Source organism: Hylaeus anthracinus, unplaced genomic scaffold (genome assembly GCF_026225885.1).
Source record: "Hylaeus anthracinus isolate JK02 unplaced genomic scaffold, UHH_iyHylAnth1.0_haploid 11989, whole genome shotgun sequence".
Lineage (NCBI taxonomy): Eukaryota > Metazoa > Arthropoda > Insecta > Hymenoptera > Colletidae > Hylaeus > Hylaeus anthracinus.
The window spans coordinates 11,442,116-11,468,851 of NW_026534337.1; the positions used below are offsets into that span (position 1 = coordinate 11,442,116).

Genomic DNA, 26,736 nt, shown 5'->3' on the forward strand with positions numbered 1-26,736 from the left:
CGGTCGTTGTTTTCACCCAACTTCCCCGACGCTCTTTTTTCGCTTCTTATCGGGGCGGGAATTTTTTGGATGTATCGCGGCACGTCAGCCCCGTTCTTTCCCTCGTGTCCGTTCGACGCGTTTTTTCCAAGGCCTGCCAGCGCGGAAATTTATCGTCGAAACCACCAAAGGTAACTAGACGTCTCGATATCACGTCGCTACCGAGAACGTTACAGTCCAAGACCAAGTGACGATTCTACTTAGGTCATTTTTAAACGGCTGATTTTTGGTACGGTGATTAATTGTCAGTGGTTAACAAACAAATATTTCCGGTCGTTTTGCGTGGAACCTAAGAGAATTTGAATTTTCGCAAGGGTTTCTTACGTCAACTTGCGCCTCTAGCAATAATTGTGTTCTACGCAAAGCTTCTGGCAATATTTTCTCGTCGTAAGGGTTATCTTCATTTCGAAACGACATAAGTAAAATAGTCACTGGCTCTCCGAGTATTAACTGGATGCAGCGTCGAGCTCACCGAACACTCTGACCGCCCCAATTAACAATTAGGTTCGTCGTGCAGTACGATAATTAGGGGACTGGTTTCGAGGCTGTGTGTTTCCACGTGGCCGAACCGACATGGTCGCGTGTACCAATTACCAACGAAATTCAATCGATACAATTTTTTTATTAGATCAACATCCAGGGGATCCTCCAGGGAGAGGATTTGAGTTGAACTGATCATTTTCGGTGCTTTGTACCGATAAAAATGGATAATAATGTTACTTTCCATCGCGTGTGGTTAAATTTGTAGTTACATCCAACTTCAAATTTGGCTGGTGGACCCGGTATATCGATTTGAAAACGTACGAATATTCTCAACGTGAATATACTTATCCTATCATGGGGAATGTTATTAGTTCTTCGAGACAATTTCTCAAAAGTAAATTACACGAAAAAAAAAAAATACTGCATTCTGATACTTGATCGACACGAGCGAACGCGATCAAAATTATCTACGAAAGATTCCTGCCTAGAGAATGCTAGGAAAATAATTCAAATAATTTTTGCAATTTACTTGGTAGTCGAGTGCATACCGCGTTCCACGTCATATGCCATTTCTTCGCGATTCTCGTCTCTATCGTACCACTTTCCTTTCGTGTAACAAAATTTATGAAATCTCGAAAGGAAGAAAGTTCGAAATCGTGCGAGAGATACACACGCGAACGCTTTCAACCACGGATCCAGTCCACTTACCTGACGTCTTCCGGTCCCCCTCTCGCGCAGAATGGCGTAAAGTTCCCCGAATTAAATGGAAGATGGGGGCGAGAAGGGTGGAATGTAGAATGTGGCGCTTGATATGAAGAAATGTAGCGGAAAGCATTAACGGAAACTGGCCGCGAGAACGAATCGCCGGCGAGGACACTGGATACGTCCGAGGATCGACAAGGACAAAGCCCTTTTCTTTGAGGATACTCTCCGAGTGTTCCGGTATTCACAAAGAAAGCTGGGGAAGAGCGATGGGAAGAGATTTTCTTTGAAACCGCCGAGAGTCCGTTCCGAGGTAACTCGAGGGAAAATCTCAACTTTACAGTCTATCTCCCTCGAGTGGTTCGGCCGCGGGGGCTCTCGAATCTCGCCTCGCGATTCAACGAAAGCGTTAAAAGCCGATCCCTATTCTCGCCTCGGATTTTTCCTCGGGACTCGAAGAATCGATCCGTCACCGGGAACATTCGTTTCGCGCGAAACGCGTTCGTTTGTCCGCGGTTGTTTGCTCTGTCCATTCAACGGGGCGCCGAAAACAGATTCCAATTAAACGCGCTTCCAGGGAGCGGCGAGGGGTGGAGCGGAGGGTAGAGAGAGAGAGAGGAAAAAAAATCACAGGAATGGGACGAATGGCCTCGATCCGGGGAAACAATAGTTGCTCTCGATCGAAGGCATTCAACGCCCTTCGCGACGAATCTTCCGAAGCCAATGGCCGAGCTAAAAGGGAAACCAGCGGCTTTTCTGATTCCACCGTGGTACGTGGTTGGTATAATCTGTTCGAAATTCTCAAGCCCATTCGAGTATGTTACTAAAAACGATGAAAATCAAATGAAGATACAATAACATGAAAACTACCAAGACGATTTGATGATGTACTCCGAACTCCTCTACGACGAAACTCTAAATTTTTCACCGCGATTTTCTTAAAAACAATGATCGTAGCAGAGACTTAATTCTGTTCATAAATTAGGTCGTTCCCCCCCCCCCCCCTTCTAATTACGAAGCTGAATATTATAGTTTGAATGTCTGGCCGGGTACAATCCCATTCTACTGCCCCTATTCCAGCTGAACTTGCCTACCAACTTAAACAGAAACGTTTCCCTTTGTCGTACATAAATTTGATCGACCCATAAATTTAATTACGAAGCTAAACTTGTATGTATCATACAACAAGTACGCGTTGACCCCAGCAATTTTAGTTTCCACACCGAAGTACTTTACATTTAGCACCCTGTTTACGACAACTACCTACAAAACAACGTACTGAACTATCAACTGCTAATCAATACAAACAACACAAAATTGCGACTAGTTCTAGGTCCTGCGAGAAGGAGTGCCTGAGAACGAAAGGGTCATCGAAAATAGATTGCGATCGACCGCCTCCAAGGAAAGAAAAAAAGATAGGAAAAATGGGAGGACGACGACCTCGATCCTGGGAAACAATAGTTACTCCTGATCGAGGACGGAGGAGCGTTGAATGGGAGGCCTTCCGCGACGAATTTCGAAGGCAATGGACAGGATAAATGGAAAACTAGTGGCTTCCGTGGGAATCGCGCGTTTCGACGATGGCAACGACCACGGAGCACGGTTAGCCAATTAATTTCACCTGACCCGAATCGAGTGCCTTTTGTTTCCTGCGCGAGTGACGCATTGATCGCGCCTCGATTCGACTCGATCGCTGAACCGAATTTCCTGGCCATCGAGACCCGCAGACTTAGCGTTGGTAATTAATTAATTCGAGATATGAACCGCGAAGCCGACGCCACCGGCGACGCGTTACGGAGCCAGTGCGATGTCCGCAGGTGTCTGCGAACTGCGGATAGAATTTTTTTTTTTGGAGTAATGTATGACGATTGAAAAATATTATGCGTTGATGCTTACGTACTCGAGTTCATTTTCTGTGGTAACGAAGACTTCGCGCTTACGGTCTGACTTTTCCGTTGGAGTCGTCCTCAAAATCTGTGAATAAGAAAACTTACCTTAAAGTTACAAAAAAAAAAAAAAACGGCATTTATATTGATGTTATTCAAAAATAAAATCATGACGTGAAATTAGCACTCATCGAAGGATTTATGGGTAGTTAAATTGAGACGAACCTGAAACAAATCGAATAATTTGACGTTAACAAAGGAAAAATAAGTCTTGATAAGAATATATAACGTACGACCATCTTTAGGGATGTCAGGGGTAGGTTCGACGATCGTAGCGCTTCGAAGGTCTTCGTTTACTCCAGTTTTATTATAAAATATAATAATACGTAACATTTACGCCACGTCGAATATTTACGTACTATATGTATATTATGTACAATCGGTGAAGAGTCGCGCGAGCGACGATTGATCAATGCGAGCACGCTGTGCGAATCGTCGTCGCTCGGTTACGCAAAGACGAGTTAGTCTACGGGAACTTGTGCGTATCTGCGCGAGCACGCACCTTAGGAATAACGCAACAACCGTCTCCACTCGCACGGTTAATTGTATCCCGAAAAATTCTAAGCCAGCGTGGCCAGTGATACGACGATGTCCGTTTCCAGTCGCCAAAATCCGCGACCGCTCGAAAAATCGAAACGTTCGTCCCGGAAAAACATCGGGGAATTTCGCTAACGGCGATGAAAACGATCGCACGGCCCGGTACGTCAAACAGAATTTATTTTTCCTCGGGCTGACCGTGCGCCATTATTGTTATTTATTATACAGAGCGATTCTTTTTTTTGCGATTCGCGTTATAACGACGAGCATCGCTCGGCACGTCGAGCCATTCCACGCCACGGCAGCGTCGACGTTCTAGTTTCAGCTTTGAAACTTTCCTCGACCGTCTACTTCGAGATTCGAGCTAAATTAATAAATTTAACACGTTTATAATTAGACTGCAGGTGTCTATGCGTTCTCATATTTTTATAGACGCGGAAAAAGAAATTTAAATGAAATTTAAACGAAAGTATGTATTGTCTTCTAAACGGTGTAACATGTAGTTGACTCATTTTATTTGGCATAAGTGCATAAACATCCGCAATCTATTTATGATAAACAACGTCAAGGTGCGACCAAGACCGGCTCATCCAAGCACTTCTTATTCATACCTGATCATTAAAACTCTTAAACACAACCCAACGCCTACAGAATGATTGTTCGAGCAGAGCCAATCGTGCTTTCATCCTTGCAATCGTCGAGTCAACAACCCCTCCCTGTTCATCGTACACGACTTCGACGTCTCCTTCGATTCGCGCTCGAACGATCTAATTGGACATCGCTTCGAGGGCTTTCCCACCCCTCTGTCAGAAAGACTCCCAACCTCCTTTTAATTACTCCGCGAATCGTTAGAGCGCATTCAAGGTCACGTCTGTGATTCCTCCCTTTTTCTGTCTGAGCGTCTGTCAACGTTCTTCAGCGAGATTGGACGAAGGAATATAAATTAATGGAGAAATGTATATCGACTTGGAATAACGAATTTACTGTGGTTCTAGCGAAATACTCATTTTTGAAGGATAAATTTTTGCTGAAATTTCGGGCGTATTTTCTTTAGAATATATTCGTTCGAGGTGATGCAAGGAGGATTCTAGCCCTTTGCGCTCGAGTGGCACCTCTAGGGCGACATATGTAATTTAAAAGTAATTTTTTGAACGTACAATTTCAATTTTACTTATACCAGAGTTTTTGGTTTTACAGAAATTCATTATAAAAGTGGAATGGATTTTATTCTATAGAAATATGCCTCGAGCGCAAAGAGGTAGAATGCGTTAACGATGCTGTTTATAAAAATCGAGCGTTTTTAACGCACTTAAAGCCATAGAATATTCTATGTATGGCTTTAAGTGCGTTAAAACTTGCCTGGCACCAATATCATTCAGCGACGCCAGAGGAAGCGATGAAGTCACCCAGCGTGTTTCACTTTTCATTACACTTTCGAGTCACATTTTGTCGCGGAGAACCTCCGGTAAAACATACTCTACGTTAAAAAAGAAACAGGATATAAACGACATATTCACCCAACCTTCGACCATCATTTTGATATCTCGAATACCTCTTCCTAAGTTAATCTACGACGTACACGGCGCTGAGAGCCGCGCAAGGAATCAAAAATATCAAAAATATCGCTTTCGAAAAATAAATTAGGAATCTCATTTTCGTCCTCTCCATTTCGCAGCTTCCGTTCTTCGCGGCACGTCAAACCAGGTAAACGTAGACGAGCATTAGGAGCTGAATGTTAACCAGTCAGCTTTCTCGGGACGCGAGGCGAACCACGCTCGACTCCATAATACGAACGGAGGAAAATTTAATCTTCTCGGAAAGGGGAACTATTCCGAAATTGCGTTTCATTCGTTCGTCGACGTACGTATATTCCTGGGAGGTTTTGTTCCTCCCCGACGTGGGCGCGTTACGCGTGACGCGTCACGCGAAGCGGAAAAACGAAGGCGGGGGTGTATCCGACAGAAATTCCAAACACGATTCTTTCAGACGTCTTCCTCGCAAGCTCGTTACAAATTCTACCGCGAGCCCTCGCGGAAAAACGGAAAAATGCGCGAGTAGACATCGACGGGGGAGCGCGGAAACGACGGCAACAGGTAAGACGCCATCGTAACCGACGCAAAGTCGATTTTCCTATCGAACGTCCCGCTAGGAATTATCGGAGGAAAGGATTCCGAGCTCCCGAAAACAATGGAAGAAACTCGTGAACGTGGGTGTACCCTGTGTCAGCGTATTTCGATCTAGTGCTACGTGCAATAAGGAATATTATTATTCCATCGAGTGTGACAGGGTTGAACAAATGTCTGCTATTTGGGAAACATGTATGATTCCTGTAGCGATCCAACAGTCTATTGGCTCCAGCATAAAGCTTGGAACTTTCCCATTTTAACTTTGAAGCATTCTTTCCCATTAAAATAAATATCATTTTCTCTAAAAATTTCGTAGCTTTTATATATCCATCTATGGAACCTCGATGCCGCTTGTTTTCAGACCCCTGACGCTCGAAATATTGATCTTCTCCCCAAACTTTCTCCAAACACAACCCCCTGAATTTTACTTTACTCGCAAAAGGAACTTCAACAATATCAATAGCACGAAAGTTCTGCGGCGTTTCCAGTGTTTCCCTCGTGTTTACCTCTCATCGATTTCTCCTTGTTCTCAAAAGTCGGTTGGTATCCAAACGAGGAAGAGTGTTTAATCGACGCGACCGATCTAGTCGCCGAAAGAGAATCGAGAATTCGAATTAGACCGAACCGTCTACGAAAAGAAAGCTCTTTACCTCAGCGAGAATCTCGAAATCGTGGGAAAACCGTGGCTCGGGTTATAATTTTGTGTTATCTCGTCTTCCTATCGCCTGCAACAGTTGCCAGAACATCCTCCAAACTGTTTACGACAGCTACAAGGCTTCTCAAACTTTGGCCCACTCAGAGAAAGCACCGTAACTTATCGCTGGTAGACCCACGACCTGCGTTGACTAACTGTGCAAGAATCGTGTACCGAGACGGGTGTCGTAGCTACCGTTGACTCGAGGTCTGAAAAGTAAGTTCATCGAGCTTGAAAACGAGCGGAATAAGGAGATCGTTTGAATCGACTGTGAGAGGAATTAAAAATCAAGTCGAGTGAAAATCGTGATCAAAACAAACTGAGTTCCAATCTTAAAGCGGTGACGCGATAAGAGACTTGGAAGAAACGAGGGAGCAAAGCACTCGACCATCTAGCCACTAGACTCGCATTGCCTTGTTCAAGATCAGAAGAAGAGCTATGCGCCCTGAAAGTACCGACTATAGATACTCCCCCACTCTAAAGATACCGATCTTTTTACTTTGACTCTCCCGCTACCACCCTTGCAGTGTATCCAATGCTCGTAGCGCAATCCCCGCGACCAGAACAAGTTCGTACGAACTTTCCCCTTGTTTTTGCACCTCCCCAAGGTTGCAACAGGTAAGACACCATCAAAATCGACGGGAACTCGATCTGGGAGTCGCGCGAACAACGATAGGCGTCGCTGATCTCGCGAACTTTCCGCCTGGAAACACAGAAGGGAACGAGTTTCCCAACTTTTCTTTCATCCGACTTTTCCCGATAACCGACGCTCGGGAATTCGTGCTCGGGCTACTTTCATCTCCGTCCGTTTTTCTTACCGTCGAGGGGATGTCGCGACACGCTGGAATCTCTTGGCAAACACGTCGACCTCGCGAAACCGTCGATGGGAGAAACGGACGGCGACGTAGTTCCTCGCGTCGACTCGGACCATCTGCCCGCGGCGAAACTTTTCCTCGTTTGGATCGTTCCTGGTACTTGCCCGCGCTCGAACGTTGGGGCGTCGGAGGGTGGAACTCTTCTGGATAGGGTAAAGTTGGCAGGTGTGGGTGAGAGGAACGGTTCGGGCGAGGTGTAATGGAAATCAGAGTGCGTGATGGAACTCATTGATATGCACAGGAATATTTCTTTAATTTGATACTTTAAATATCGACCCATTTAGGAAGAATTTGAAGAAGAGTTTACTTATGTAGGAGTGTGATATATAATATGAGGGTAAGTGTGTGAGTGTATCCGTGTATGCAACGGTTGCGTGGGAACGCGGTGTGATTGGTTATTATAATAATTCGGAGTTCAGTTCGGTCGAGACAGTTGTAAAAGTCAGACAATGAATAATTCGTTGTCAAACTGTAATACGTTTTAAAGTCATTAGATTCCTACATTAAAAAAGAATTTTCCACGTTAACCCATCGCTGTCACTCGGGATCAAAATGGCCCCACGCGCAACTTTAAGCTAGAATTACTATAAGTTATTAATTTTAGGAAAATATATTAAAAATTATGATTGTTGTTTCAGAGTTATGATTTGTTTTTACGCATTGCCTCCTTGCTGATTTTTTTTTTTGCCATTTTGAAAATTTGATAAACATTTTTTGCCATGATATTCTAATTTTGAAAGGTTCAAACTAATATCCTGAATTTTTATGAGTCGTTCCGGAACGATACTGGCAACGCGGCAATCGTTTAAATATGGCTTTAAATATGGGGTCATTGGGACCCCCTGTGACCGGTCGCGTTATTTCCAGGACGTGTGACCTCCGAGGGGTTAATATATATGTTAATGTAACTTAATATTAACTTGTGGATACAATTAAAAGATATATCAACACTTGACGAGCCTTTTATGTATCTCATTCGCAGGAATGCACGGTAGAAGTCAATATTAGCCTAGATTAATATATACTAATTGCAGAAAATTCTGTTTTTAGTTGTACACTGTCCCTAAATAGACCAACAGTAAAGCCCCTAACGACGAGTAGACAAGCAACGTCACAATTAATAAAATCCAGGAACATCGAAATTAAAAAGCCTATAAATAAACGCTCACGCATATTAGACGTTAATATTTGTATTTTCGTCTTAAAGCAACCCACGGAATGTTTCGTGACTTTCCAATCCACCAGGGCCGAGATATATAAAGCAAACCGTAGTCCACGCGAATCCATACCCGGAGAGCGTTGTAATTTTTTTGTTGCTTATGGGAGAACGCGGAGAGCCCCTCGAAAAATGAATATCCTCGGGAGGGTGAAATTTCTGCCAATAGGAACGCTACCTCTCAATATTCGACCGTCGAAAAAGTTAAAAAATAGGGGAAACAGCTTCGCGAGTACAAGACGAAATTTACAAAAGAACTTTTTTGCTTCGTATCCTGCGAATGGACAGCTCTCCGGTCGAGCTGTCGATCGATCGATTCCCCATTGGTGTTCTATGGCTGGGAAAATATTTTCCAGGATCGGTTGGAAGGAACCAGCGAGCCCCAGGAACGGATGAACGTTAAAAACGGGAAGTCGAGCGTAATAATTCTCGCCAGGGCTCTTGCACGCGGGACGCGGGTCGGAGGAGGATGGAACGAGGCATAAAGTATGTCTCCGGGGGAGAACACCTAACCATGATGGCGTATAGAAAAACGGAAGAACGTTACCGACTAGGTTCGGAGACGCACAGTCGAGTACTTTGTTCGATTGTTTCACACCGTGACGCTTCTACACCGGTTCCTTAAATCTCCCACGGTAAATCTCGACGTCGTCGCGCTTCCTCCGACCGGGAACTTTCGCAGACCTTCGATCCTCGAGGTTCCCTGAACGTTACCAAGAACATGAAGGGTGACGAGGAGTGACGTTGGAGGGAAACCCTCGCGAAGGAAACGGGAAGAGGGACGATGCTTTGACTGGCGTGGTGACTTTAATTATAGTTAATAGAAAGCGTGGAATGGTAAAGCTTTTTGAGTATATTAACCCTTTGCACCCAAGGCCACTTTTTAGTATCTACTCGGGGTGCTTTCTTAGCATTCTAGTGCCACAAATGCTAAGCCATCGAGATTTGACAATCATGTCACCTTTACCTCACCGACAATCGTTTTATTGTACTCATTATATTATACTTTGAATTCCAAAGAAATTAAACCTAAGTAAACATTATCGCTGATAGATTTGCTGCGTGAAACCTAATGGTGATTGAGAGTCATCTCCCGAGTGCAAAGGGTTAAAAAGAACACCGATTCTAAGCATTTTTCCTATAAGGATATTCTAAAAGAGGCTCCAAGGCTTCATTGTTTCATAATACCAAAATATGACTATCGTCTTCGTTATCGTGGACGCTTCGTCTCCCTTTTCCATCGTCGTCTTTCATTCGAAACCAAAGATTGGATAAGCTCCATGCAATTTTCTATCGGAAATCCTAGAGCGACTCTTATCCTTAATCCTAGAGAAAAATCCTTCGGCACTCGGTGGAACGTCGAAAGTGATCACTTTTCGACGTCCTCTCTGCCTCGAGGGGTTTCGCGAGGTCTGAATTCGTACTAAATCGCGAAAAAATCGTTCGCCGACGTGCAGAGGCGCGGAGGCCGGATCGCGACGCAATTAATCCACGCGCGGCTTAACGAACTCGGTTCTACAATTACGTTTTTCGTCTCGCGGCGCGTGGCTGGAAAATTCAGTTTCCTCGGGCGTAAAAAGGGGCGGACGGGGACGGGGGACTAAACGCGGGCACGGAACGGGAACGAAAGAGAGGTGAAAGGCGGGCACAAAAAGGGTCCGCGGCTTTTAGCGATTTTATGACGTTTTCAATGGCGGCGTTGTTTTTGCCGCGATCGAGAACGCCCGCGACGCGACAGATCTTCCATTGAGCTCGCATCGCACGCTCCGCGAGTCCGACGCGAGAGCCTGCACCTCTTTTTTCACCATTTTTTATATGCTAGACTCTTCATTGGCTATTAGAGCGATTAATAGGGATTCTTCTCGACGTCAACGACGCGATCCAGCAGCGAGTATAATCGCGTCGGGGACAATGGGTCCGATTGAACGTGGAATAAAAATGAGCAGGGACGATTGCGGAGTAAAAGTAGGTCACGCGTGTGTAGAGCATGATTTTCCAGGAAATCGAGGGAGAGAAGGTGAGCACAGGAAGGATGGAAAACGTGGAAGTGCAAGAAAATTGTCGAAGATGACCTTTCGTCGATTGTCGACGTATTAAATTTGAAGCATTTACTGGAGATAGTTTAAGGGTCTTCTTGGTCTAAAAGAGCTCAATAACCAAAGAAGAGCTAGCTTCGAATTTTAGTTTGACCATTAGATGAAAAATGATTTTTCTCGCTCGTCGTTTCAGAGGCCAATTTTGATTTTAGTTCGTTCCGGGCGGTGCATCGACAAAGTTCGACGAACCACGATCGACCTGACGTTGCGTGGGCGCAATCGAAATCGGATCGAGCCGGCCGAACGTGCATCCGCGAGGAATCGACGGTGCGTGGAGCCAGAACGAACCTCGCGGTCCTCTCGACTGGCTCCGCCAACGCGAATTTAATCCGGAACAATGGGAGAGTGCCTTCACGAATCGTTCCCCGTTCGCAGAACGGAGGATCGATGTCCTCAATTCCTTCGCGCCATTATTCGTGTCCGACCTGCGCGTGTAATTTTAATTGCGACCAATCGCGGCGCTCTCTTAATTAGGAATCGCTGGCACACGGCATCTGAGCCCACGGAACCTGAGCAAACCCGATGTTTTCACTCGAATTTCTATTCTGTTTTACCAACGTTACTTTGCGTTGAAAAACACGAAGAGTTTGGTTTAAAAATGGGCTGCTATTTGGGTTAGTTTTGTAGGAATAACGAATTCAAAATTTCACATGCCACGTGGCAGGAGCGATGTGATATTAATTTGTATGGTAGAGTAGCTAAAATTTGAAATACGTTTGCATATATTCAACGTGGAGTGGTGTTCGAATAGTATCACGATTTCCAAATATGCCCTGCAAATATGGCACCTACACTTCGTTGTAATAAGCTACGTTTTCTTTTAAACAAATAAAACCTTCAACGTATGGTGACTAACAAAAATTGTTACCTATAAAGCGAGGCAATACACCTACCCTTGTATATTACACCACTCGCAACTCTTTCCTTACGAGACGTTTCCTTACGAGACGTTTATTCTGTTCTAGCGGCCCACGCGTGGAAACCCTAGTTGCATCGCGTCTAGTAGAATCATGGCACGATAAATTCTTGCGTTCGTGGTCTCTGTTATACCTGCGAGTCTCGGTGCGATCGTTCGGAAGTAGCGGGGAATCTTCCGTGTAAAAGACTGCAGGGACCTGGAACTTTTCACTTTACGTGCAACTGCGCTTTGACTACGCAAAGAGTGGCAAAGAGTTTCGATCCGCGTCCCGAACACACTGTTCCAGCGACGACCGCAAAAGAACGGAAAGGGGTGAATCGATGGCGCGCAATACCGTGTTTGGGCGTCACAGAAAACCAGAAAATCCCCGTTCCGAATGGAAATTAAAACGTTTCAACGCGAACAAATGAGAATTCTTCTCTTCTTCTATCCCAGAAATATATGTTTAATTCCGGATCGATACAATTAACAGGAAATGTATTTCTAGATTATCCCGGAGCCAATTATACGCTTTAGAGAGGGAACGAGTTTATCTGTGTATTTTTGTTAAATATTTCAATCTCTTCAGCGATCAAATGCTACAGCGACGAGCATTTTTGTTAATTTTAAAATAATCCAGAGATACAGCCAGCGTACTTGTTTATAATGAAACGTTTATTTGGAAATATCAAAATCATCGTTTAAGCTTCATTCGATAGACACAGAGGATATGAATGTTTCTGAAACTGACTGGACTTTCAATCCCATATCTACCATTCCACGAGGACTAGAAACACATTTCCAAAACTATTCACCATACGCCTGCCATATATAACAAGAATTTACCCCATTTCATCGAAAAAACCACCAAAGGTATTCGAAGCAAGCTCTCCCGGATAGAAAGGTTCGCCAGAGGCCATCGTTAGAATCATCGAACGGAATTATGAACCACAGCCGATGGTATATGCGCGCGTACTCCTCTCAAACGCGCCCGAAAGTAACCGCAGCGGAGGAAAGCGAACCTGGAAACGCAGAGACACAAACGTGAATCTCCAACGGAAAGCGCCGACCGCAAAATGAGAAGTAGAAGCCCGAGAGAACGGCCAAAACGTGGTGGACTCCGACTGGGGAAATAGTTACCGCTTCGAATACGCGCATAACTGCAGCAAGTATTTAATGCCGGGGTCGTGAATCGTGCGAGACACCAGAAGGGAGACACGTGAATTAATGGGAAATAGAAACAGAAGCGGAGAATGGGAGAAATATAAACCTCGACGAATCGTTTCCCTAACATTGTATTTTAAATGACTAGTGGCTCCCTCAAAGTATGGGTTTAAGGAAACGACTCATTCGATCGCCCAGACGAGCCACAACCCCTAATTTTAAGGGAGCATTCTAACACTTTTATAAATAAACAATTTCTTCTTTCTTTAAACAACACTTTCCCAAGAAAACGATGAGATGAATCAATATGATTCAAGTCCCTATTCTCTTCAGGAAACTGATCTCCGTGTCCTACTTTTCTTTTCTTCGATAAATATGTAAAATTTCTTCCCGAAATTCAAAAGTTTATCACCCGATCACCCAAATCCAGAATCGTGCTATAAAGTCTGGGGGAACGCAAGCGTACGTGCTGGTTTCCCTGCGCGTCGAATTAGTTTTAGATCGTACGTTCTGCCAAGCATGAGAGCTCAATTTCCCCGATGGTGATTAATCGCGTCCCGCGAACATTTCGAGGAACACGAACGCCTACGCGTAATTTAATCTACCCGCGACGAGGTCCCTTAAACTCGTAACGCGAAACGATTTCGAGTCCGACGTACCGAGTTTTCGCGCGCAACGACGCTGCCGTGGATTAGGATTAGGAAATTGAACCCTATCTAGGGTTCGGTAGCGTACGACTTCGGTTCCGTCGAATTCCCTTCGCTAGGGATCGATGGAGATGCCAGGAATACGATTTCGTAGTACAGCATGCACGGAATGTTCCTGTTTGTTCGTGTTTTTAATGCGGTACGTACGCTGCGCCTCTATTAATCTAATTCAGTTGAGTAGAATTGTGATGATAATTGTGTTACAAAGCTATCTAAAAATAAACACAAAAATTAGGAAACCTTTTGAATTATACGTTCAAAAAAAAATTTAGGAAAATTCTGCGCACCCTGTAGACGACTTTAGAGAATCCCAGTGTTTTCAACCCTTTCGCGACGGAGGGCCTAATCTAGATCTAACCCAGGCTGCCTGGAAAATTTCTCAACTATCCCTTGACAGACAGAAGGATAATTAGATTTCGCGCGCTAGGAATTTTTCCTTCTCATCTACTTTTTTAAGTAACTCCTGTAACACTCTCAGTTCTCATTCAAGCAAATTCGAATCGATTGCACTTAATACTTCTGGCAGAAAATGTGTAACCTTCAATTAAGGGTGTCTAGAGTACTCTTTTCCTAGAAGCCAGAGAAACTTTGCCTGTCAGCCGTTTAGTGCCCACATCCCCGTGCAATGATGACGCAGCTGCTAACGGTGTCGTCGCGAAAGGGTTAAGAACCACGAATGGGAAAGTTTCCACATTCGCTGGAACGACCACCGCTAAACGTCATGTCCTTTCTCGCAGCCTGAGACGTTCTCACCTCGTCGCGAGGTGGAATGAAAAGCCCTGCGTCGCGGTGCTTCGAACGTCCGGAAGTAAATGTACGTAGACATATCGATTAGGTTTCTTGGGATTCTTGGAAGAAAGGGATCGAGAAGTTCCGTGAAATGTCACGAAAAGAGGGTCACAGACGTAGCGATTTTTTATAGTTCTACGAAACGGTTCGCACATGGGTGGTACGATAGGTAAACGTGGAGTGTAGAGAGTTCTACAACCTGTTGAACGATGCGCCCGTCGCGAATAGCATTATTTTCGAGCACACTTCTTACATTTAATTAACTAGTCCGTAATTGGTATCTGGTCTGTAACTAATCATCCACGCCAACGTCTTCCTCGACCACGTTTCCCCGTCACAGGATATTCTCAGCAAAGGCTGGAGTTACGTTAGGAATAAAGTGCGCGAATTTCCCTAAGGACTTTCTTTCCAACTTCATGAATCGTTACGTCTGTGACCCCTGAAAGTAACGAAGAACTCGTTGCCCGGTCGAACCGCGCGTTTCGCGGCGACGCGACGTCCAACGACGTCGTCGAAACTTTCCTGTTCGAGTTAATGCTACGCTACACACGTAAAACGTTCATCTATAGGTACGTACATAGCAGTGATCGTGCGTTGAGCTATGTACACGGCACGAATACGGAGACACGCTTACATTTGAACAGACAGACGGACAGACAGTCGACTCAGAGCATACCCACATGAACGAAGAGGCTCGATCGCGACGACGATGACGTCCCGGTTCACGATCAACAGACCGTCACGAACGACAGGGTGGTCGTCTTCGGCGAGGCATAAGCGTGGATCGACTGCGAGTATCTCGATTGTCAAATGCGCAGCGGATCCGTGTGCGGGTTGGACGGCTTGTGTCGCGGGGTGCAGAAGCTCAGCCCGAAGCACAGCATCAGCAACGCCACGGAGCTGACCAGCAGGTGGCTCGACCAGGACACGGAACACTTTCCTGGAACAATCAACGCGTCCATGTCAACATCTGCGGGCACATCGGTCGCTTCACGCTGATGGATTTTCGTCCGGGGTAGTAGTAGAATACTATCAGTCGCTGAGGGCAATTCTACTTGTCCGTATCTAGAGGCAGGCTTTACCCTTGACGATATTTTTTCTTTGTTGAGGGAAATTTGTGGCGAACTGAGACGACTGGGAACGATATACTTAAACTGTAGGGAAGGCACTACCTTTTGATTTTCTATCGCAGTGTTAGAAACTGGTCAAATTCGTCAAATACTCGACGAATGGTCGATTTATCATTTAATAAACGCATTCAAGGAACTACCTCGTTTTGGTCATGCGATTAATCGCTCCTACTCCCAGAAAATTTCCTTTTTCAAGCAGACTATCCGACGATACCGATGCCTAAACAAACAAATATATCTATCCACCCAAAATAAAATTAGCTAGGGTGCGACTAAACATCCCGAAAAAGAGTGCCTTCGATTTACCGAGAATTGAGAGGAAGTCGACGACGCTTCCGATAAAATCTTACAAAATCTTACAACGACCGCGTGAAAAGTGTTACGAGGGTTGTTCTATTCGTCCTCCAACGAGCGTACCTTTCGTTAGCATAAATCCACGCGGCAAACGAGACCACGGGTGGCAGAACGACTCGAACGCGGTCGACGAACCGGCTCGTCTGAATCGCGGTGAAATCAAGAATTACTGGTCGCAGACGCGTAGTTTCGCCAAGTTACAGCCGCCATAAGTCTCGACAGGTTACGCAAGGTCTTGAAATGGGCGCGGGTCGGGCGGGTGCTCGACGAAATGTCCCCAACGCGGCGTCGCAGGCTTCCACCGAAATGTGGAAACTTCCAAGAACGACGTTACATTTGTGAGAGTAATCTAGACTTTTTCTATGCATCGTCAGGACGAGAATCTCGCTTAACGACACCATCGCCGCCCATAACGTTCAACCAGAGACGAGGGAGTAACTCGAGCGGGCATTGGATCGCGGGCAAAAACGCGGCTCGTATGGAATCAACGTTTATTCAACGATGTTCGCCGTTTGAGGAAGACCGGACGGTGAAACGAGTCTGAAACGAGGTCTTCTTTGAGAATTAATTCCGAGGTAACGTAACGCGGGCGCCGACTCTTCCTTGCGCGACGTGTTTACGCGCGTTATGGAGACTAACAGGTATTTTTTACACGCACGTGTATGCGTTAGGAACGGCACTGTGCAGAGTTCATTGCGGGTGGTTGCTTTCGAGACGTTGACTTTGCAGTGATCTCAGTTTAAGGGCTTGAGTACAAATAAAATAGAAAAGCGAAAGTGTCGATAAATTAAAGTCTACACCCTCTGTTCCATAACTAGCCGGAATGGCTGCAAAAATAACAGAACTAATTAGAAAATCTTGACGTAACTATCTTGTTTATTCAAAATATTCTTCCTTAGCCGAAACATAACGATTTGCACGTTTAAAAAGTGCATCAAATGACTTTCTTATGTCCGTGATTGGAATGATGTTGACACTGTCACTTAAATGTGTGTATCTTGGCTTCTAGTGAACGAAATGTCATGAAACTTTCAGAGGTTAATAAAAATTGACAATAAATCATAAAACAAGTAGATGGCGTCCCTGATCCCTTAATCCAACATAATTCAAGAATCCTTGAATTACTTCTCCAACAAGCCTTATCCATTTCCTCAAATTGAATATCGTAGACAGTCAACGATACTGGATCTGAGAAGTCTACGAATGGGCGCCTTTGGGATAAGTGTTAACGATAACGAACAGAAGGGTTAATTTCAATTTGGACGAACGGAAAATTGTCGATCGATGCGTGGCAAGAATTCTCCAAGTAATACGAAGGATCGGGAGCCCTGATGGCTGGTGCGGATCGTTAAATCCACGCTCAGAGCGTTACTCACCGAGATTGTATACGTTAGCACCCTTCCCGCAAGACTGCCGCACCTCCCGGTTGTCCCACCCTACGGGATACATCACCAGGCCGCCGGATATCATCACTGCTGTAACGAGAAAACGGCACCACGGTTACATCGTCGTGGGTTAAATCTCGCCTCGTTCTATCGGCAGTCGGGTTAATCCATCGGCAGATCGTTGGAATGCCGTGCATTCCTCGCGTCTCCGATACCCCCACGGAATCAACCCCTTAATCTCAGCCTCGTTCGGGTTCACGCGAACCTGGCCAATCGACTTTGGAATCCGTGGTCAACCGCGTGATTTTCCTCGAGCTTTCCCCCTCTCGATCACTGCGTTCCCGGGGGTGTCTATATTCGATTCGACGAGAAATTTCTTTGATAGATACGTCGTTGTTTAAAGGAACTTTCTCCAGAGCGACAGAGCTTGGAACGTTGAGGATAAGAATGTGTAATTTTGTATGCTTCCAATTTGGAATTCGGAAGATATCCAAAAACAAAGTTTCTAGGGTTAAAGAAGGCTACACTTAACCCTTTGCAATCGAGAGGTGACTCTCAGTCACCACTAGGTTTCCTTTCTTTGGAACTCGAAGTGCTCGAATGTCAAATTAGAGATCTTATTTTCGAAGTCAATCTAAGCTTAGCATTCGTGACAATAGACTGCATCTCGAATTGCTGATAGATACCAGAAAAAAAAGGCATCGAGTGCAAAGGGTTAATTTTCAAGAGTGTAACAAACAAACTCTGTGGGTGTAAATAAAGTGTTCCAGTCATGATAAGGTAGGAGCATTTTTCAATTGATGAACGTAAAAGGGGCGATACAAATTGTTTGTTCGAAAGACAGAGCGCAAGCGAGAAATACGAAGCATCGTTTTCCCAATAACGCGACGACAATTGCTTCCGCGGCGGAAGAGTTACGATTGAATAAAAATGACTGAGACCGCGGGAATCGATTTGCAACCGAATGAACACGATTGCCCGACGGAGATGTTCCTTTTGCCGCTGATTGGACCGCCAAGCAGTCCGTGCACGACCAACAGTGGCCGGAAAACCGATTGCCAGGCGTTACTGGACTACGTTCACCAGGTTGTTTCTACCAGAGCTGTAAAGTACTAATTACTTTTGTATCGACTACAATTTGAAATAAATACTTTTGAATTAGAAAATAGAATAAGAATATTTATTCTTATTCTTAATTAGTGAGTAATTCGATTACTTTTTAATAGTTACTTGTAACTACCCAGAAAGTAATTAAAAGGTATTCCAAATCCAAAGTAATTGAAAATACCTAAAAGTAGTTATAATTATTACCTTTTAATTAATTTTAGGTTTTTTGAACTACTTTCTGAGCAGTTGTAAGTAGTTATTAAAAAGTAATTGGATTACTGGTAGTAGTTAAGTAATTGCAAATGCCATTATATATGCGACAGAGGCTAATGAAATCTCCTAATAATAGAACATTCGCGTAGTAGAGTGTTTTTGGGATGACAGAGTTCCGAGTAACGAAGCCCCACCGTAGTAGAATAATATCATTTATCGCGTGTATTTTCAAAGTTCCTATGATATTACGGTATGTGGTCGACTTTCGGGTTCGGAAGTGCAACAGTTGATTCATTGCCCAGTGAAATCTAATTTCGAGGAGTCTGATGCGCGTTCGCAACCAGGAAGGTAATATATTTCGGCGCGTTACAAATTTACGTCATAATGTGATAATTACACAAACACACCGGCCAAAAGTTTTGCTCGTTTTCAATTTCGTCCTGCGTTAGTCCCGAATTCGATTCTTGGAGTGATCGAAACAGTTCTGACAGTGTCTCGAATTGACCCGAAGGTAAAAGAACGCATTTCGAAATGTTGTAATCATGGTTTCGTGTAAAAGATAAACACGAACTTCTACTATAAATTCGGACGTATCTCACGGTCGAAGATTACGATTTCATCCGCGTTGCAATTTCCCGTCAAAAATAATTAATGATCTCTTAAGCACAGATCGATACCTGTTGCTTAGTGTTTCAACGTATACGTTACTTCGCGTTACAAAGTAATTTCAGAGTTACACGAGGTTTTGACGGATTAACATGTAACAGCGCGGGGTCAACGACGTGTCGGTGAGAAGCCAATTTAAAAGCGCCAACTCCGGGGAAAACGGGCGACGAACGAGAAAATGGAACGTGTCAACGCTTGAAAGAAGAATGATATTCGAGTAATATCCTTTTCTTTGTGGACCGTTCGTTGTGTAGCTCTCCTTGGGAAGCGCGTCTCTCCATTACTTTGCAAACACTAAACGTTCGTTCCTGTTACCGTTTCGTATCTCTCCGTCTAGACGTTGCTGTGTCCCTTCCTCCCCCCCCCCTCAATCACTCTATCTCTCTTTCTCTCCTTTTGTCGATCCACGTTGAATCGCTTTCCATGAAACTTTGCAAACGGTAAAATGTTATCCCGTCTTCGGAAACGATACTGCCACGAAAAGATAATACCGCGGGATTAAACTGTGCTCGGGGAATAGGGAAAGCCGGCAAGACGCTTAAAATTCGCTGTAGTCCGTACCCCGCGGTTTCGCTGAAAAATTTATTTTAAATCGTCCCCGGAATTTAAGACCCGCCATCCGCGACGACAGATGCCTTCCAACGGATGTAACGAGCCACCGTGGATATCAAGTTACTACTTTTACTGGGGCGCAAATTTTCAAATGTACAGGGGGAAAAAAGTTTCACAGTTGCGTGGAAATTAAAAGTAGTGGAATTTCACTGTAGCCATAGAATTAACCCTTTGCACTCGAAAGGTGACTCTGTGTCACCATTAGGTTTCGCGCAGCAAATCTCCGTAAGTAGAATTGGCGAGAAATGGTCAGACATGAACGAGTTGTATATTAACCCTTTGCACTCGCGAGGTGACTCTTAGTCACCACTAGGTTTCCTTTAGGTTTAATTTCTTTCGAGCTCGAAGTGTCGATAAAATGATTGTCGGCGAGGTAAAGGTGACCTTATTCTCCAATCTAGATAGCTTAGAATTCATGGCAATAGAATGCTAAGAAACATCTCGAGTTGCTTGGTAGATACCAGAAAAAAAGACCTCGAGCGCAAAGGGTTAAATTCGATTGAAATTTTGAAGATTCGACTGTTCGATCGAATAAACTTGTTGCGAGATCATCTATGGCGATCGATATCATTTCGTATCCTTTATTATTCCATATCGAATGCCCCTTGTTTCCAATCATCCCAGTATACAACACGTCACGAAGTTCTTTTCTGACGATTTAAATATTCTACATCAAAAAGAAAAAAAAAAATTACCAACATTAACCTACGTTTCTTCCTTCGCCATAAAAGATAGACGGTAGATCGATTGTGAAGCTCTCCTCCAAGCGCGATGCTCGTTGCAGGCTCATCGGTCTCTGAATTTATTATTCATCGCTTTCCACGAGAAATCCGTCTAACCCGTTGAGTCTCTCCGACAGCCTACACGTAAAATATCCTTCGAACCTATCGCCAAGTCCTGCGAAACTTATTACGAAGTCTATTATGTACCGGGTACCCGATGTCGAACTTATTACGGAACTTGGCGTGTAACCCGTTAAGAAAGCCCGTTCCAGAGTCCATCGTGATGAGCTCGTGTAAACTTTATCGCGAGTGTAGCGCAATCGTTACGCTCTGGAGCTTATTACGCGCCGCATTAATTATAGGTCGAGTTCGCCGGTGAATCTTAAGACGACTTTGCGTTCCCCGAGAGGTTCTTGGCCCCGATTTTTCGCCCGGCAGCAACAAGGCTGAAACTTCCGACGCTTTCCTAATTCCTTGGGGAATGTCTTCCTTTGCGAACGTCGCGAGTATTGGTGGGAGAATTCAAATAGAGGAATCTCCGTAGAAACTGATACGGTATCTTATAGAATAAGGGAATACAGTAAAGAGTGGATAAATGCAAGAAAATCGGTACCCAAACATTGCATTTATCCAGTCGGGAGGTTTCTATTCTGTGTTTACATTTGGCTCGAGTCGAACGTAGGAAAGAACAGGGAGTGAAAGAAAAGGAAGGAAGTGTAAGACCGCAAAGCGGTCAGTATTGGTCAGACATGCGACTCGGTCTTCGGGAGGTCTGTGATTTTCAAGAAGATGGACTTTGCACTCGAGGCCTTTTTTTCTGGTATCTACCAAGCAACTCGAGATGTTTCATAACATTCTATTGCTATGAGTTCTAAGCTATCGAGATTTTAGAACAAGGTCACCTTTACCTCAACAACAATCATTATATTGATACGTCGAGCTCCAAAGAACTTAAACCTAAAGAAACATTAGGTATTGTAGATTTGCTGTGTGAAACCTAATGGTGACTGAGAGTCGCCTCTCGAATGCAAAGGGTTAATAGACCCAGGACTATTAAAATGAGCTTTTGCAAGCCGACAGAACTTGAAATCTTAAAGATAATGATATATAATCTTGGGTGGTTTCGCGTAATAATTTAAACAATATTTGAGATTCAAATATCAGAAGGTAAGAGGCGTTTCGAGAACCTTAACCCACGCGTAATCCACACAGGCTAACTTTAAAGTAAATCTTCTAAATATAATCTTCTTATAAATCCATACAGAGTACGATTTACTCGACCAGCGATAGATGAAAGCTCTAATAACGTAAAGATCGAAGGACACTTACCAGCCAGCAGTTGCAAGGCACCCAGAATTCTCGTGTACTTGGGTGTCTTCAGTATGTGAGGCAGAAAGCTCAAGGCAGCGGCCAGAAGAGTCAGCGCGCCGATCACCGCGATCGCGATACCGATTCCCATCGTCACGGTGCTCGCCTGCCACCAGGCACTCGGTATGTCCCAGAAACTGAAATCAAATATCGCATCCATTGAATAAAGGGGTTGTTTAACGCTCATTGTTCGGAAGGAAATCCAATTTCAAATTAAATTCGTGCGCGATAATCGTCGATCGATCGTTGTTGTTGGGTATAGAGCATCAAAATTCTGTATCACGTCTACAATGCGTGAAATTTCCTAAAATCTATGGAATCCATGAACTATGTCAAATACACGAGCTGTATGAAACCTCATGAAATTCATAATAAAATATTAGGTAGACTGGAAAATAATGTCGTTTCTTTAACATTAAATTCAAACAAATATTTTAGAAATCTATTATTCTAATATTATATTATAAATTTTAATATTCTATTTATAATCGATTATATAATCGCCCTCGTTATCGACATCCTTTCGCCATCTGGTGTGCAAATTTTCAATGCCAGATCGATAAAAATCAATGAACTAATGAATGATAAACAATTATTTAAAATTCCAAAAACGACATTACTTTCCAGGCCACCTAATACATGAGATCTATGAATCCTCGAAATCTGTGAAATTCGTGACCTTCGTCAAATCTATGAAATGTACGGTGATCCATGAAATTTATAAATTTCTTTTCTTTAGAGTGTCTAACTGCACAAAATCCCTTTCGCGTGACGAACGACGAAAGAGCGACTCCAGTGTCCTCGATTTACTATTGTCCTTGAATTTACAGGAATGTTCATAGTGATTCGAACAACGACGAATGAATCTGTAAGACGAAGACCACCCCAACTGGCGATGTTCTTTGTTTTACATTTCATTAGATCCAGCTGAACGTGAGCGTTCCAGTTAAATGGAACGATCTGAAACGCGCACGGCTTTACCGATGAAATGTAAACACTAAACGAAAAAGCGCACCGTAATCGCGGAAACTGTGTACCAGCTTTAATCAACGAGCTTTGACCGAGAAGTTTCAGCGTGCGGAGAAACCAACGCGTTCCGATTACGGTTAACGAATTCCATCAGGAAGAATTCCGCTTTACCTTCGACGTCTTACTCAACAAAATAATTTTGTTAGCATCTTGGACTGCGATACGCGTGTCGATCGAGTATATATCAAATTAGAGAGCCATCCTGAACCTATAGTTACTTTAACGTTTCAGCTATTCGATAAATATAAGCTCTTTCGATATCAATATACTTCAATGAGAATAAGTAGCACGAATTGCCAAATAGAGTCATTTACTGTTTTAGTTAAATTATCAGAAAAGAAACTGCTTGCGAGACGACTTCCTTCCTTTTTCGATTTATTCCTAACGAAGCGCGAGAGGATTCACAATGAAAAAATTCGACCGTGCGAAAAGCCAGGCTTGAAATCACGATAGAGATCGGTTGCTCTCGAATTCGATTCTCTAGTGGAGCTTGTCAAGTATTTATGAGTGTTCGGAGTTCACGGTTCGAATTCGTTTCGTGATTCGCCGGCGTTAAAACAAATTACGATAGTTCGATACACACCCGTTGGAATAGTGTACCGTTTCCGGATCGCGGATCGCTTTCATGTCTTCCGTGAAACTGGTCTACGCCGGAAACGAGCAAAAGATAACTAGAGCAGCCTTTGAAGCTTTATTTGTCTAGTGAAAATTACTTTTTTACTTTTGAATACATTCTGATATTTATATTCCTTGATTGTCTGGGCAACTATTCGAGTATATACTTTAAATTCGTTAGAATTCATCACAGAAATTTTTTGAAGTTAACTGGTTTAAATACACAGAGTATTCTATTGATTGTCTGTTATTTGAATACAATTCTATCCTCGATCAAATTTCCCACGAGCCAGGACAACCTCGACTACTCGAAAAAATGTTCATATTCGGTTCCAAAGAGCTTCGGCGCCGTTTCGACTTTTTCCGGTATTCCCGGTTTCATTTTGCACGCACTTCCGTTGGTTGCTCTTTCTGCACTTTTTCGAATCTCCGACAACGTCGAAATTCCCGTCAAATTTTGTCTAAAAGCGTCAATGTACACTCAATTAAACCCCTCATGAACAGCGAAGTGTACGAAACGACGGAACAGATAAATACTACTCGAATAAATTTTGCCATCGGCTTGGACTAATTTGCATAAAAGCATCGGGTTCGAAACGCGTTCCCCGGCGAATGAGAGATCGTAATTCGAGCTGTCGAAATGAAAAACTATCGACAAACGGGAGTTCGCGAACTTCTTGTCTCCTGGATACGGCCTCGTTTAAGTTTTACTGGCCTCGTTTCGTCGGGAAGTGGCTCGTTATGAATGAAAATGCTGGTATAGAGGGTAGTTTCGAAGTGTCGGAGAATTTCTGCTCTACAGTTCAAAAGTAATAAAAAAACAAAATAAACGAAGCTCGGTAATCGTCGGCCGACAAACTTCGTGTTTCGAAAATATGATGCTCTTATCTTTACTTTCGGAAGGGGGAGCGTGTCTATAAACGAGCGTGTATTACGCGGGGTGCTCCGTAAACGGTCGCGGAAAGTTTATTTCACAGAGTCGCGGAACAAGTAACGCTCGGCGTATTCCCAAACTTTTCTAGAGCGTTTCTTGTCGAGGAGGATCTACGAGTGAAAATGCGGCAGATACAGTCGAACACGAAGAAAACTTGGTTTTTCGCGCGGTGGTGGCAAGCACGGTTAGAAAACGAGTCGGAAGGGGAGGGTTATTCTTCTCCTTCTACTTTTATTGTTAAATAGGGAAGACGTGCAATTCTCATTTGTTCTCATTTCGTGGCTCGTACGTACCTGGAGTACCTGGCGCACTCGTAAACTATTTCTGGTGCAGCGTTCGGCGCCTTTATTCGTGGATAGTTGCAGCGCCGAAAGGAACTAAAGTACGCGTCCGCTTTTCCCAGCAGTCGTCCCTGAAATGCAAAACACATACGGCCACGTGAAACGAGCACGAAACGTAGCACAGAGCCGCGAAGGGGGTTAAGGTGGGAATAAAAGCTAGTGCGCGCATGCACACCAGAAAAAGAGAGAGAGAGAGAGAGAGAGAGAGAGAGAGAGAGAGAGAGAGAGAAAGTTTTGCCGTTTGAGAACCGATTTTCACGAGGACCCAGAGCGAAGGTTAAACATCGTCCTGGAGTGCGCTAATTTCGTCAGTGAAACGATTTCATCGCGTCTACGGTTTCGCGTCCCGATTGCCGCGGCAACGAGTCAACTTTTCGACGGCCAATTAAACGCAAAGTCGATCGAAAGCAGAGACAAACCACTCGCTTCAATTTCGCGAAAATCGCGCGCCCGCGGAGTGGCTCCCCATCGCTGCGTACATTTTCGAGAGGATTTTACTCGAAGCTAATGGCGCTCAGGCCCGGAGGACTGCAAAGCAGCGGGGAGAGAGATGGTTAGCTCTTGTAACGCCGCGATTCTCGACGGTTTTGTATTAGAACCCGATTCACGAGGAAAACCGTTGATCCCGTGCCAACTAGTTTCTTCCACCAGAGATTAAGTTTCCCCGCCGCGGTGTTGCCCGCCCGTTTCTTCGACGCCTTTCTTACCCCGCGAACTCGTACCACTTTGCCTCGCAGTGGAATAAACGATTCAAAGTCGGACAGGATATCCGGGTAGATTACTCTTTCAGCGGACAGCGAGAGCGTCCGCAGTCTCGACCAGCGACGAAAACCAGCGATTTTAATAAGAATAATGATCGCGCTAATGACACGAGATACGGGCATAGACTTCTATGCTTTCCCAATTCAAAATGAAATCTAACTGTTCTCGCTTTCAACTGGCATTAGAACTCTTCGCTGGCATTAAAATTATCGTGGGTAGTGCGTAGTTGTCGATATTGTATCTTTGAAATTAGAGCCAGGGGCCAATCAATTTATCGACGTAGTTTTCTGCCACAATAATTAAGTAATTTTAAATTGTTAGTTTTAGCATTACTTGTCGACCTAAACAGTTAGGAAGAGTCGGCGATTAAATGATAAATACGAGCCCGAAACCAAGGATTTGAGATTAAGATCTCACTCACATTGTACAAGAGTTTATAAGAAATTCCATAGTGTGTAACGTAGGTCTCACCTTTGCCACGATTTAGACAGGACTGTGATCAGGCCAATGGTTGACACAATAACCAAGCAAATTCTCACGAAATTGTTTTCTCGGGCACGATTCGCCAAGAAAAGGAAAACAAACTCCCCTTAAGCGTCCCCGTGGCAAGATTTCTTCTCAAACAAACCGAATCCGTTCCGAGCGTGTTTCTTGAGAGGAGGGGGGAGTGTGCACGCGTAGCATTCCTGGGCGATAGCGAAATGGAAGCAAATGTAAATTCACTTATGCATTTATTCATCCCGGTACTCGAGTATTTTCAAAGCCATTCAGAGCCTCCTCGTGCATTCTGGTACTCGAGGAGGATATACGTTTCGAAGGGACACTCCTGCTCGAACCTTGACGTCGAAATTATTCATCGACTGTTTCGTGCCCGTTTACCGTGATCCTTTTAATGGCCGTTCTCCCCCAAAGAACCCGGTAATTTAATCTTTTCATTTGCCTCTCCGAGGTACACGATTTGAAAGACAAAATAAAACTCGAGATGCATCGAATACAATCCCATTACTTATTCAACTTCGAAATTAGCGTAAAACATCGAATAACAGGTTTCTTTAGCACGGAACGATTTATTTACTCGCGCTATATTTTTCGTTGTAAGGGGATTTAAAGACTTGTAATCTAAATAGAAATCTAAATAAAAATTCTTGTTGAACGATAAACTGTAGTAAACAGGTCATTATTAGGTTAGTGTTTTTTTATGAAAAAATTATTGAATAAAGCTGTGA

At 44.0% G+C, this 26,736-nt stretch overlaps 2 protein-coding genes across 15 annotated transcripts in view; one reads left to right on the plus strand and one right to left on the minus strand.

The window, feature by feature from the left end:
• Nucleotides 1–26,736, plus strand: part of LOC128887785 (band 7 protein AGAP004871-like) — a 207,098-nt gene that overhangs the window by 157,666 nt on the left and 22,696 nt on the right. For 4 of the 10 annotated variants that reach the window (XM_054144114.1, XM_054144110.1, XM_054144113.1 and 1 more), the window contains one exon: nucleotides 16,131–16,331. The exons of the other annotated variants lie outside the window; for them this stretch is intronic. The gene's annotated coding sequence lies outside the window, so the exon portion shown is untranslated. The remainder of the gene's footprint in view (nucleotides 1–16,130; nucleotides 16,332–26,736) is intronic. 10 annotated transcript variants of the gene reach the window in all.
• Nucleotides 939–25,442, minus strand: LOC128887789 (LHFPL tetraspan subfamily member 6 protein-like). Of its 5 annotated transcripts, none has more exons than XR_008460103.1 (5): nucleotides 24,701–25,442; nucleotides 21,791–21,966; nucleotides 17,133–17,231; nucleotides 14,953–15,212; nucleotides 939–3,198 (listed from the first exon to the last, which is right to left on the minus strand). XR_008460103.1 is itself a non-coding variant. In XM_054144124.1 (4 exons), the coding sequence occupies exons 1-4, from the start codon at nucleotides 24,835–24,837 to the stop codon at nucleotides 15,079–15,081; spliced, it is 546 nt and encodes a 181-aa protein (XP_054000099.1). In that variant the 5' UTR covers nucleotides 24,838–25,442; the 3' UTR covers nucleotides 10,885–15,078. The 5 variants fall into 5 exon arrangements, 2 of the variants coding, with proteins under 2 accessions (XP_054000099.1, XP_054000100.1); XR_008460102.1 differs by having other exon boundaries at nucleotides 14,949–15,212; XR_008460101.1 differs by lacking the exon at nucleotides 939–3,198 and adding an exon at nucleotides 10,885–12,634 and having other exon boundaries at nucleotides 14,949–15,212.

Bases quoted from the DNA above. Each gene is read 5' to 3' on its own strand.
- LOC128887789 (XM_054144124.1), bottom strand. From the start codon at position 24,837: ATGTGTTTTGCATTTCAGGGACGACTGCTGGGAAAAGCGGACGCGTAC. The intron at 21,967-24,700 runs GTACGTACGAGC...ATTTGATTTCAG, and splicing joins GAGTGCGCCAGGTACTCCAG to TTTCTGGGACATACCGAGTG. The intron at 15,213-17,132 runs GTGAGTAACGCT...TGATTGTTCCAG, and splicing joins TGCTAACGTATACAATCTCG to GAAAGTGTTCCGTGTCCTGG.